The following is a 13,495-nucleotide window of genomic DNA, read 5'->3' on the forward strand; positions in this document are numbered from 1 at the left end:
ACACATCATGGTCCTCGTCCTCTGTTTCTGAATTTTACAGCTTCAGCAAATGCCCATCAAATGGGCCAGGTTCACTTTCAGATTCACTTTTTGTTCCATTCAACTCCACAGAAATAATGTCGGCTTTCGCGAAACCTCGGAACAACAATGCCAGCAGACACATTAACCCCCAAGCATTTACAATCCCCCCCAAAAAGCTCAGTTCTTTTGCTTTACTTGTTTTTTCTCATCGGCTGTGAAGCCCCCGAGTATTGGGCACCATTAGCGAGATATTGTTGGCGATTAGCGCCTTTGTCAGATGGTGCTGTCCCCTGCACCCCAGACGCCATTTTCAGAAATGCCTCAAGTTGTGTTGATCATATTTTTGAATCACCTGACCATTCAAGATGGCGACATTGGTTACGTAGTGTATTTTGCCATCTCGCGGCATCATGAAAAGTCTTCTCCGGATGTGTATGTGAATTAATGCACGGTAAAAGAGGACAGCGTGTTGATGCAAAAATATCGTGGAAAAGTACTGTCGCGATTAAAACACCAGCGCTTACAAGTGAATACAGTTTCTATGACATGCATCGTACATTTTATACAAGTGTACTGTAATTCGCTATAAAAGAGGTTGAGTTTGACAAACATATTTTAAATTAAATGCATGTTGCCTGTAAAACAAAGGTCAGTCGTTAAAAAGTCAAAAACGACAAACGTCATTGTTAAAACAATTCTATTTTAAACTGTTGCAACTGTTATCCTTTTCCACATAATTAAATCAACTTCATGCAAAATGTAAGAAAAAAATTAACAAATGCCCAATTATTCAAATAATCATTTCAGTAGTCTGTGACTAGTCTACTATTGAAAATTAGGTAGTTGCAGCGGACGGACAACTGTGCCTGCCTGTGCGAACCAGAACTATTCCTAATTGAAATGTACCACCTCAGAGCCCTTTTTCCAGTTCAGTCTGAAACGTGGCAGTGTCAGTAAAACAATTATAGGTACCGTATTTTCCGCACTATAGGGCACACCCCCAAAAAATAGTTTTTGGTCCTATATCTTCCATACATAAGGCGCACCGGATTATAAGGCGCTACAATGGGACGTCGACAAAACAGTCAGATAGTTCAGTCCAACTTCTTACCCCCTTAACATTCCGAAAGCTTGCAAAGAAGCAAGTACGTGTCGTAGACACGTGCGGATGCGTTGGCTGTTCGATGTCATTTAAATGCATCGTTCCAAATATCATTCGGAAGGTTAAAGTCTTGGGATTCAAGAAATGCCAACCATTCCTTAGTTTCTATTTTCTTTTTTGCTCGCAACTTTACTGTGCATATGATAGTAAACTCTTGGAATTGAGTTTAATTTAAAAAAAGACCCATCACAGAAACATCGAGATCACTCTGAAACAAGATACTGGGAAAATATATAGCCGGAGTAGCTCACCGAAGTCGTTGCGTTCAATAATAATGTGCAACCATGGTCCTTTACAAATACAGAATGGTAAAACATGTTTCCTCTATGCCGTAGAGAACCAAACTTGCTATTCACATTCATCTTTTTCGGCCAATTGCAGGCTTTGTTTTGCCCCTTTAGCCTATGCGAGCCTGTAAATGATAAAAAGGATCCGCCCCCTTTACCTCCGAATAACTTTAGCCAATAGTGATCGATTCAAATGATGATTGACACATTGGCTGGGAAATGAAACGCCGGCATATGTATCCCAGCATACACCGCGGACCACATCGCCTACGAGGAAAAATCTAGTCGGCGGCTGCTTGCCTTTGTTGCGAGACCTTGCGACTTAATATTGATCCATATATAAGGCGCATGGTAAGTTTTTGAAAAGAATAAAGGCTTTTAGGTGCGCCTTATAGTGCGGAAAATACGGTACATATATGTACAATATATATTTTTTTTCTTCCTGTGAGGCCTGGTACCAAACTACCCACAGCCCGGTGCTGGTCCGCAGCCCGGTGGTTGCCGACCACTGCACTAAAGCTTTTCTAATTCCAGATTCTTATTAGGAGTTTTCACCCATAAGTTGCTCAAAATTTTAAACCTTGATATTAACAACACCTTGACATCATGTTTGCTCTTGTCCTTTTCCAGATCTGACTGCATGCCGACCTCCGGCTCTGCGGGTTCCCCTCCGTTGCAACGAAAGGCCAGGAACGGGAACAGGACTCAGTTCTCCGCGGGCCATGGCCAGCTTTGTCGAAGCGCTGCCCCGCGACAGGCTACCGCGTGACTTCGGCTGCCTTTAACGGCACTGCTGCCTTTTTTATGGGATCTACCATTGCGTATGTGCTCGTGAGGATTTAAGCTTTTCTGGAAGACTTTTTTTTCCCCTTTTTCATTTTTGTTCCCTACGTTTAACTCAAAGGGTTGCATTTGTGGGAGATAGCAGGACAATGGCAAACAACTCGTATAGCGGGGTGAAGAACTCTGTCATGGAGGCCAACCATGACAATGACTTTGGCTGTACGCTCAAAGACCTGCGCTCTCTCATGGAACTGCGAGGCACGGAGGGCCTAAACAAAATTAGGGAATCTTACGGGGATGCTCACGGACTCTGCAATCGCTTAAAAACCTCACCCTCAGATGGTAAAGTAACATCTCAAACACATTTTTACCTTGGATGTTTATCTTTTAACGAACACCTACAAATCATATAATTTACCGTATTTTCACTCTGAGGTGCACTGGATTATAAGGCGCACCCCTAAAAAGCAGTCTGTCATATTTTCTCATATACATATGTAGGACTATAAGGAATAAAAACTACAATAAGATATTCTGAATTCTAGGGGTGAGACAAAAAAATCGAATCATGTATCTATTGTGATTTTATTTTTTATTTTCACCCCGGAATAATTTTCCTGTGATGTCATATCGGGTATGTTAAAAAAGGGAAAGCAAACTGAAATGGAAAATGGAGGAAGAAAGCGAGCAACGCGAACTAAGGCAGGCGCCTGTAGGCTTTAAATGTCAGCTTCCAAACTGACCGACACAGACTGATGTGCAGTGTTTGAACATCATTCATGGTTTATTGTCCCAGAAGTGTACAATTTAAGTTGCTTGTTTATTAGGGAAGAAAATTAAATCGCAATCATCAATGATATCGAATCGCAATACTTGTAGAATTGCAATTATCAAGAATAGTGTTCTAAATCAAATCAGCACATTAGTATCATGATACAATTGAACTGTGACCAAAGCATATCGTCCCACTTCTACTAAATGCGTGTATAACTGCTGCATGTTTTATACACTTGTGGTATATGTTAAAATCGCCAAACATTGTATTCAACAGGAATCGAACCTGGGTCCCGGCGGTGAAAGCATCGATAGTGATACAGGTGACATATGAAAAGGCACCAGAAACAAATTTTAGAGAACGAAGTAAAAAGGAAGTCATCCTTAAATAACTTAGCATTCAATAACCTTTCCTCATTGATTGGCCGAGTGGAGGAGTGCTTCAAGAATTTTGTTGATTTCATCATAATGGTCATGCACCAAACTATACAGGCTCCTGTCCATTAAAATTACCTGGTTTTATATTCCTGATTCATGTGGTATATTGTTGGTTTGTGGCTTTATATTTAGGAACACAAGAAAACATCATTATTCATTAATCAATTAAAGGAAACAATAAATTATTTGCACAAAAAACAGTTATATAATACAATACTTGAACCTGTGCCCAATCAGAGGAAGCTTTCAAATGCCTACCACTTTTCCTTGCAGGGAATACATATTCAAAATCAAACCAAAAAACATAACCTTACCCCAAAAAAAAAATTCAAAACAAAGAAATTACATTGCAAACCCCAATAACATATAATACCCAACGCAACTGTAGATATATTAATAGTTTTTAGAAAATTCATCTAAATTACGCATAGTATATGATTTTTTTTAAATTTCATGTAAATTAGGGACATTTGTAAGGTCATCATCTTAATTTTCTGGGTTCTTCAAGCGCACAATCCAAACAGCTTTCTACTTTAATCAAATAAGCTATTCCAAATTGCTTTTATGTATTTTCCTAAATCTCTAAACAAGAACTTAAATATGGAGTTTAATGTTGCCTGGAGAGGACAATGAATAAATGACTGTAAACTCTGCGCTAAAGTGCACATAGGTTTATGACATTGATGGGAGGATTTGCATTCCATACTATGATATATCTACATACAAAATATCCGTAACCTCAGAAAGTAGGGTTACGTTTACTGTGGAACAAATGATCGGGACTTCTTAACAACGTATAAACAAACATATTGAAAAATAAGAGTTCAAGAGCTACAAAATACTAGTCCCTGCAATTTGACGAATTCATTTCACTACATTGTGATGTCGACTTTATTTTTTAGGCCAAAGGACACAAATGTGTTGGTCACATGCTTGAACTGTATCACTTAGGCCACGTTGACATCACTTCCTTGGAAAACTCTGGTGTCAAACAGGTGGCTGGGCAACCTGGGCCTGACCCGGGCCGCTCAAGCTCTATTTCAGTGCCTGGCCAATGTCCGCTCTCTCCTGTTTCACCTCTGCCTCTCTGCTGTGAGCGTCTCAGACATTGCAGCTGTCCTGCCGAGCTCCATACCCGGTTCATGTTCATGTATGTGGACCAACAGAATAGGGGGGCTTCTAGGCACGCCTAGTTATGACCCATTCGTGTTGCAATAGGAGCTGGTTCCTTTTTGGGAATGCAATCCCATATTATCGGATTTTTCGAAGTAAAAGGCGACCCTAAAAACTTGAATTTGGCTGGAAATTTGAAAGTGCGCGCCTCATAACCTGCAGAATACGGCAAATATGAAATGCATAAAATAATGATAGGTATGCCTTATCAAACAAGGTTTTACAGTCATATCATATTTTAGCAATTATTCTGCAATGATCGCTGACTTTATTTGGCAAAACATTGTATGCAACGGGAATCCAACCCGAGTAGTGGCGGTGAGAGTGCCTGCATTTTACCACTAGCCCACCAGTTGTACAAATGACGTACGTCAAGGCATTAGAACTTATCTCATTATCACACTATTGTTATTCACTGTGCAAGGAACACTGATTTGCATAGTGCATTCTGATAGGTTAAACAGTCCGTCCACTTCTTCACCAACTAATGTTAGAGAATAGATAAATCTGTTTGATTCCTATTGCTTCAAGATTTTGCGATTCAGGTGGGAGGCACATATGTACCTTTTACTGTAGTCTCAATTCTGTGCGCCTTATAGTCCAGTGCGCCCTATGTACCAAAAAAATATCACAAAAACAATTATTTTTAGGGGGGTGCGCCTTATCGTGCGGAAATTATGGTAATCCAGTAGCATCATGTGGTTCATTCTCCAGGTTTTGGGGAAATGAGATGTTTGACGACATCCGAGTGGTTGTCGGTACAAACCTTTTATCCTCCCCCCCAGCCCCCTTTATTCCCGCTTCTCTTTCAGCATCTCTATAGACAGTCTGCATAATCGCCAGTATGACCTTGACTGAACTCTTATGGGAGAGGATTTTCAGTTTGATCCCAGATTAAAACGGCACCGCATACTCACTGTCGCAGCAACAGTCCTCTGTATGCAGAGTTACAATGCAAGGAAGGAGAGAAAATACTCCCTGGGCTTCCTTTCGCCTAAGGGAATGCTGTAAATACTCCGCTGCATGGCAGCAGGAATCACGCGTGGCCCTGCCAGAATCATTACCTTAACGACGTGATGATTGTGCGAGGTGCGCCTTGCCATCTTCTGCCTGCCAGCACGCTGTCGTTGCAGCTATGATGAGGAATAGTTGAGAATCTTTCTGTTGAAGTGCGAGTTGTTCTCTCGCGAATGTGACCGTGTCACACTGGAGATCCTTAAAGAGGCCTGTCATACTTGAAGCAGCGCGGCCCGGACATCAACGAGGCGCTCACTTTAATGTTTTACGACGGAAATGAGCTGAATGAAAGGCCTTTACTGTCATCATACAAGTGTAACACAAATGGAGAGCTTCTCCTTTCAGTGCAAGTAAAACAAATTAAAAACGTAAACATGTGCAAAATGTTACATAATAATATGATAATGACATATAATACATACAGAAATCCCTCAGTTATCACAGTTAATGGGGACCAGAAGCCCCCACGAAGGTTTAAAATCAGCAAAGTAGCGTCACACCTTCATAAAAGCCCCAAAGGCAAATTTACCTTGAGATCAGGGTTGGTTAGGGTTACTTTAACTTAATTACTGTCCATTTCTTTTGGATTACTCCAATACCAAATATGCTAATAAAAGACAAAAGAAACTAAATATGAATAAAATGACTCAATTTTGTGCAGGCTTGGGGAGTAACGGAATACATGGAACGGCAAAAATGATGTTGGCAAGCTGTTTGGATTGATTTTCATTTTGTTTCTGTCGCATTTTATGTTAGTTTTGCCGGAGATCAAAGCCAGGAGAGAAAGCTCACTACGTGTTGTGAGTCATCATTTTATTCATATTTAGTTTCTTTTGTCTTTTATTAGCATATTTGGTTTCTTTTGTCTTTTATTAGCATATTTGGTATCGGAGTAATCCAAAAGTAATTGAAAGTAATCCAGTTCAAGTAACCCTACCCAACCCTGCAACTCCTAAGATTTAAACTGATAAATAAATGCCCTTGTCCACAAACAACTTCGCGTACGTAAGATAAAACATTGAAAAGTGCACAAAATTCACAAAAAAATATTTGAAAAGGGTCACCAAACGTGGAACACTCAAACAAGGCACTCTGAAATGTTTGCTAGTGCTAGGATTACAGATCTATTATGGACATATATTATGGACCATGCAAGAAATGAAGGTAGTGTTCCTGCTACTGAAAATGTAAGCTACACATTTTACCCAACACCCATATCGGAAACGATGTGTCTAAAAATATTTAAACCCACAAATGTATTTCCAAATTTAGTCAAGATATTAATATCATGTCTTGATGAATGCACATGCAAGATTAAAAATTGCATATGTAAATTGCAAATGTATATCATGATTCACACCAGATTTCTTTTGTTTAATGGTACTGTGGAAACAGGAAAATTGGCTTTGAATTTCCTTAAAAAGTGCTTAAATTTGATCATAAGAAAGTTGTACAAACCCTGATTATTAGTGATGGTGAGATTTACAAAAAAGGGAATCGATGAATACTACCCTGTATTTACTTTGATCCGCTTGATTCCAAAAATCCTAGTATTGCTCACTCCTCGCAATGAGCTCGTTCAAATTTGGCACGGAAGTACAGTAATTTATTTTCTTCCTCATGCCATGAGGCTCTTTAACTCCACTCGGTAGAGTAAAGGCCCACATTAAACCACACCCCCTAAATTGCATATTACCGAATTTTATTGCAATATGTATTCTGTGTAGCACTATCTAGATACTCTATATAACACGCTACATTGGGTATTATTGGGTATTGTATATTGTATTCTTTCTGTTTTATTATTGTATTGTTCTCAGTGAGGGATGCTGCTGGAAATGTGAATTTCCCTGCGGGGATGAATAAAGTTATCTAGCTACCTACCTACCAACCAACCTACCTACCTACCTATATCTATCTATCCATCTATCTATCTCTATTTAATTTGACAATTGAAAAGGGATTTCCAATTAGTCGGACAGTTACATTTAAAACCCTCATTAACCAATCCCTCCCTAATCCACATTTCCAAGATCGTTCTCCTCACTCTGTAGTACCTCAGACGTTTCCTGTTGCTGCCCTGCACTTAGCACTCCTTTATTTCCACCCTATTGTGACAAGAGAAATGTGTTTTTGGCGGTGTCCTTTCAGTCATTGATAACACCCAAGTTTATCCTTAGAGGTGGGCTCTTGGGGTGCACAATTTTGAGCAATGCGTCACCACGGGTGAAACCGATGTACAGCGTGAGCGAGCTGTAAAGACCGTCAAGTCGACTGTGCCATCTATTTTTAGTGCTGTCGGACTGTGCGGTGTTTTAACACATATGGTGCCACCCTTTCAGCACTTTCTCTCCACTTTGAATGTCACATCTCGGGGTCACCACGTCTCTTGGCTAAGTGCAACAACATCTCCGCCACTTCACATGTCCTTAGATGTCAGCCAGCGGCCGCCATGTTCTACAGAAGCCATCAGTCGCTCCATTCAAGCGGGGTGTTAATATTCCGAGTCCCTAATGGGATCCTCTAAATCCTTCGCGTAATGAAAACAAGGCTTCTGTACGTTGACAGTGCTTACTTTTTTGCTTCTTTTGCAGTTAATGTATTTTCGAAGTGTAAGGCTAACCAGATTTTAAGATGCACCCCCTAAAAAAATAGTCTTTTCTGATATATTTTTCATATATTACGTGCATCACACTAAAATGCAAACAGAGCAAAAACTACAGTAAGGGCCGCGGTTGCACTGAAACTAAGTACAGTGGAACCTCGGTTCTCGACCATAATCCGTTCCAGAACCCTGTTCGAAAACCGATTTGTTCGATCACCGAAATCATTTTTCCCATTAAAAATAATGTAAATCGTTTTAATCCGTTCCAACACCCTGAATGTTTAACGTAAAGCTAACCCATTCTAATCGTATGTTCGCGTTATCGTATTCTTCCGTACGAAAGATTACGCTAACATGAGCGTGTAAAAATTAAAAAAAAGGATAAAGAAAAGAATTATGAATAGGATTTCTTACCTTTGTGGTGGTCAGCAGAAGGCGCAGGTGGACGGTGGGGAGAGGAAAATCATCAAAAGTTTTTCAACCTCTTCCAAAACTTGCGACCGTTGCTTGCTTATAGCACTCACCCCCTTTAGCCACATCACTAGATTTCACAGCCTCCTTATTCTTTAGTATCGTACTGATCGTAGATTTAGCCATGCTCTATTCCCTAGCAAGATCAGACACTCGCACACCTCCTTCATATTTTGCTATTATTTCTTTCTTAAATGCAATAGTTGTACGCACGTCTTCTTTTTTCACCCGTAGCAACTTTGCTGCTTGCACTGACTTTCTTCTGAGGCATAATAAGGGGCTAAAATACCCATACGCGGCTCAGCATCGCACCCTAGCGTACGCACTCACGCATTACCGGCGTTCGAACTCCGATTTTTTGACCGAACAGCGAAGCAAGAATTTTTCAACATTTTTGGTCGGACTCAGATTTGTTCGAACTGAGAGTCCTTCGAAAACCGAGGTTCCACTGTACTATATTTGTGCATTGATTGATCAGTGGGTATATATCACTAATTGCAATTGCTTAATGTTGGATGCAAATGGAATGGAACCCAGATCGCAGCGGGGAGTGTGCCAAATCCCTTCTGCTAGACCACTAAGGATACGGACGACACATGAAAAGACATTCACTATGTTTTATCTCATCATCACACTCTCCCAATTATCCCGGTTCATGGATCCCTTAAACGCATGGATCGTCAGGGCACCAATGAGGATGCAACTCTGGACTGTTGCTGGCCTGTTTTTGTGCCGTGGCAAAGTTGGCACCAGTCCATTCTTCAATGTCGTCGGACCAGTTCTTTTTTTCGGTCTCCCTCTTCTCCTGCCCCCTAGGACTGTGCCTTGAAGATCTTTCTTGGCCAGTCCTGATGATTTTGTGACGTGACCACACCAATGAAGTTCCCGTCTGCACACAGCAGACAACAGTTCTTCGTTGGGTTTAATTTTCCCCTCTGATGGTGTTGCGCACCGTTTTGTTTGTCACATGGACTAAGTAGCTGATCCCTAGAAGTGTTCTCTAACATCGCATCTCCATGGCCTGGATTTTTTTTTCCAGTTTTGCTGGGAGAGAACATGTCTCACAAGCATAGTGGAAGATGCGCTTGCATTAGTCTGATTGTTGATTTCGCTATTTTCTTGTCCCTCCAGATGGGTTTAAGTCTAGCAAGTGCTGCTGTGGTTTGAGCTATCCTGGCCATTATTTCTAATTCTGACCCTGATATGACGGCTACAAGACATTTAAATATGGTGACAGGTTCTAGCTCTTTGTTGGTTGATGTGTTTGTAGTGATACCTTGAGGAGTGTTGGTTGTTACTTTTGTTTTTTTCTGTGCTGGCTTCCCTCCCATACTGGCTTGATGCTTTGTCCAGGCAATTGACCATATCTCTGAGTTCCTGTTCATCTCCTGCCAATCCGGCAATATCATCGGCAAAACGGTTCGTGAGATCTGTCCCCCCATTACTGACTGTACCTTCAGGTTGCTCCAGAGCTTCGGACATAATCCTCTTCAGGAAGATGTTGAATAGAGTTGGAGGGAGAATGCAGCCTTGACTGTGGTTTGAGACCAAAAATTATACTATACCAAATTTTTGATGATATTATTGGGCCAGGAGAACATAGTTGGATATTGAACCAGTCCGTGGTACAGAAAAGGTTGGAGACCACTGAAATACAGTATTGTATCACTGACTTACAAAGTCTTTACAAAGCGCACAAGATTCTGAACTGAATGAAGAAAAATACATTGTGGAAAATAATTCGGTCGTCCTGAAAGATATAAATACATGCATGGCCGTACGTATTCCAAACGTTTGTCACACGTTTACAAAGATTAGTTTGAGCTGAGAATAAGTGGAATAAAATGTTATACTGATTTTAATCACTTTGTTTTCGCATTTCGTCTCACATTTGGTACTGTGATTCAAAATTGTGTGATATATAGATAAGACCTAATGCCTCTTCATGTGTCATCTGTATCTGCTCTAGTGGATAAGATCTGTCGCTCTTTCCGCCACGATCTTGAGTTCGATTCCCATTGCAGTGGCATCCAATTATGCAAATCCTGGTGGTTAGGATTTAGTGCTCTCACCATTGCTATCTGGTTTGATCCCTGTTGCCACTGTTGTTGTGCAATTGTGATGACAATGCGTCACCAATTTTGTCAGTATATTAGGCGCACCTGATTATAGGTGCAAGTTGAAATTTGGGGTTTTGGATGCGCGTCACAGTCAGGAAAATACGGTGGATTTTTTTGCATAGGAAGTGAAATATTTAGGTTGTAGCTTCCAGCCCCCCTCGGGCTGTGTAAGCCTCCGTTGTCGGAATGCTGTTCACAAATCAGCCTCATTGTATCAGATGTTGCGCTTTGCCACAGTGAAGCCTTTACTCCAAAGCTGTGATTGGTCAGCACATTTAGATTTGTGGCTCGGAGTGTTTAGCTGCATGATAAAACGCTCGTGGAGGGGGTAGGGCAACACAAATGAAGGGTGTGAGCCAGGGGTGGGCAAACATTTTTGAGTTGCGGGCCGCATTGGTTGGAAAAATATTTGTACAGGGGCCGGACTGGAGATAAAAATTAGCTGATTGATTTATTTAATTTTTTGTATATGGGGATATTGTATTCCTTTTGCTTTATTATTGTATTGTTCTCAGCGAAGGGATGCTGCTGGAAATGTGAATTTCCCTGCGGGGATGAATAAAGTATCTATCTATCTATATAGTCTTAAATCCGATACCTCAGCAATACATGGGGAAAATGGGTTACATGAGCCAATCCATTTTTCTTGTTTCCATTTAAAGCTATGCTTCATTGTCTATTTGTTTATAGAGACAATTTCATCCAATTAGTTTTGAAACACAACGAACATACAAATAGATTAATTTACAAATAATGCCTTTCTTTTTGCAATTTGCATGATGAGGATATGTCTACGCTAATTTAATTTGTGCACAGGCTAAGAAGTTGCAGTCTTCCTCTGCGCATATATTCCACCGGTCTAAATCTTACCTTTTGTACTCGAGCGCCGCTGGCGGCTGTTAGAAAAATTACATAAATTGGCCGCTTTATTGAATAAGCCGCAGGGTTGAAGGTTTGGGAAAAAAGTAGCGGCTTATAGTTGGGAATTTACGGTACACATCAATTATGGAGATTTAAAATGTAATAGGAAGAACTTCCTGTAAATACTGTAATAATGTAAGATCCATCTTATTATTTTCACCCAACATCCATATAGGGAGAGATTTGGCTCAAAATCAAATATTTTTGCGATTTACTCGAGATCTATTAACCATACATCTTGAAAACGCACACACAAGATTAAAAATCGCTATTACATACACTACTAATTCACTGCCCATCTTCTCCTGGTCCCCAGCTAAACTCCCCTCCTATTCCAGAGCCAGCAAGAGGCTCTCTCAGCGGCTTCCCCTATCCAGCATATGTAAATCAGAGATATATTTGGGACTCTGCAAAATTCTTGGTTCACATCGGATTTTTTTTTTTAATTGTTCCAGAGAAACAATTTTTTTTTTTTTTTTTTTTTTTTTATATATATAAGTTCTTAAAAAGTGTTGAATTCGGCCATGAAGAAGGTGTACAAAACCCCCTGACCCTGTGTCATTTTATTGAATCAAAGCCGAACTTGAATATGACCTCTCGTTGGCAGCCAGGATGAAAGTAGCAGGGTCGATCAGGGACAAACACTTTAAACTAAACAGTTAATGATTAGACACTTGACCCTGCCTGGTGGTCCGGCCGGCAAAGCCTGCTTAGAGTATTTTCAGTTTCTGTCGGCACGAAAGACACTGACTGCTCCGTCATTTATATTTATTGCGGCCAAGTGGCGAGGGAAAATGTAGCATAAAATTGAACCGGGGTTGTAGCTGTCGGCTTCTTTTCATTAGTGGTGTAAAGAATCAAAATAAATGGTAAAAGGTGGCGAGGGAACCGCCACAGGCGATTATTGCACGGTAATACCAGTGCCGGTGACGCACTGCTCCAGCTCAATACCACAAACTGAACTTGAGGAAAGAATCGAGTTGTTGGTTTTTTGTGTGGCTGCTGTCTCCTAATATCCTCTAAAAACACATGTGACATGCCTGAGAAGGAGAGGAAATGTCAGCCACAGCATTGCACTGATTTCACTTAATGTGATTTTACTACTTACAAGTGGAGTGCGTCGTTTGAGAGGTTCTTAACAGAGTTAAAAGTTATATATTTTCTCTATAAAGTATGTTAACAATGCCAGACTGAGGTATTATTTCCACTGCGACTTACTGCTTTTATCTTAACATATTAGGTTTGATGAATGGGGCCGAAAAGATGGGGTTGCTGGAGAATGACGTAATACTCATCCCCAGTTTTTTCCCTATTTCTCAGTTTAGCATGAAAGTGGTAAAAGTCCTGGTTCAATTCCAATCCAAACATCAAACCAAACCCCAAAAAGGTGAAAAAAGAAGAGTTTACTGGAGCGCTTTGAAGAAATGCACGTACTTGCACACGCATCATGAACGGGTTTTCAGAGGCTGCTATCATGACTTAAAGCCAGGAGATAGCGGTAGAGAGGAACACAGTTCCAAATTCCGTACAGCTCTTTTAACTAATTCAATTGCAATCTATTGCTCAAGAACGTAAGAAAGACATTTAGCTAAAACGTAGTAATTTATAAGCTATTGAAAGCAATTAGATTGACCTTTTTGAGTTTAATTTGAAATTAAATCATGTTGAACATAACCCTGCTAGATTGAAATAAATAAGCTATGTATCATTACACACAATTTGA

General features: G+C 40.4%; 1 protein-coding gene across 3 annotated transcripts in view; it reads left to right on the forward strand.

Annotated features, from left to right (window-relative positions):
• The window catches only part of atp2b1a (ATPase plasma membrane Ca2+ transporting 1a), an 84,109-nt gene that overhangs the window by 28,280 nt on the left and 42,334 nt on the right, over positions 1-13,495 (forward strand). For all 3 annotated transcript variants that reach the window (XM_088348538.1, XM_088348539.1, XM_088348540.1), the window contains exons 2-3: positions 2,101-2,291; positions 2,375-2,595. In XM_088348538.1, coding sequence (XP_088204664.1) covers positions 2,275-2,291; positions 2,375-2,595 — 238 coding nt within the window. In that variant the 5' untranslated portion in view covers positions 2,101-2,274. The remainder of the gene's footprint in view (positions 1-2,100; positions 2,292-2,374; positions 2,596-13,495) is intronic.

This window comes from Urocampus carinirostris, chromosome 11 (genome assembly GCF_059441175.1).
Source record: "Urocampus carinirostris isolate Australia breed hairy pipefish chromosome 11, RoL_Ucar_1.0, whole genome shotgun sequence".
In the NCBI taxonomy this organism is placed as follows: Eukaryota; Metazoa; Chordata; class Actinopteri; order Syngnathiformes; family Syngnathidae; genus Urocampus; species Urocampus carinirostris.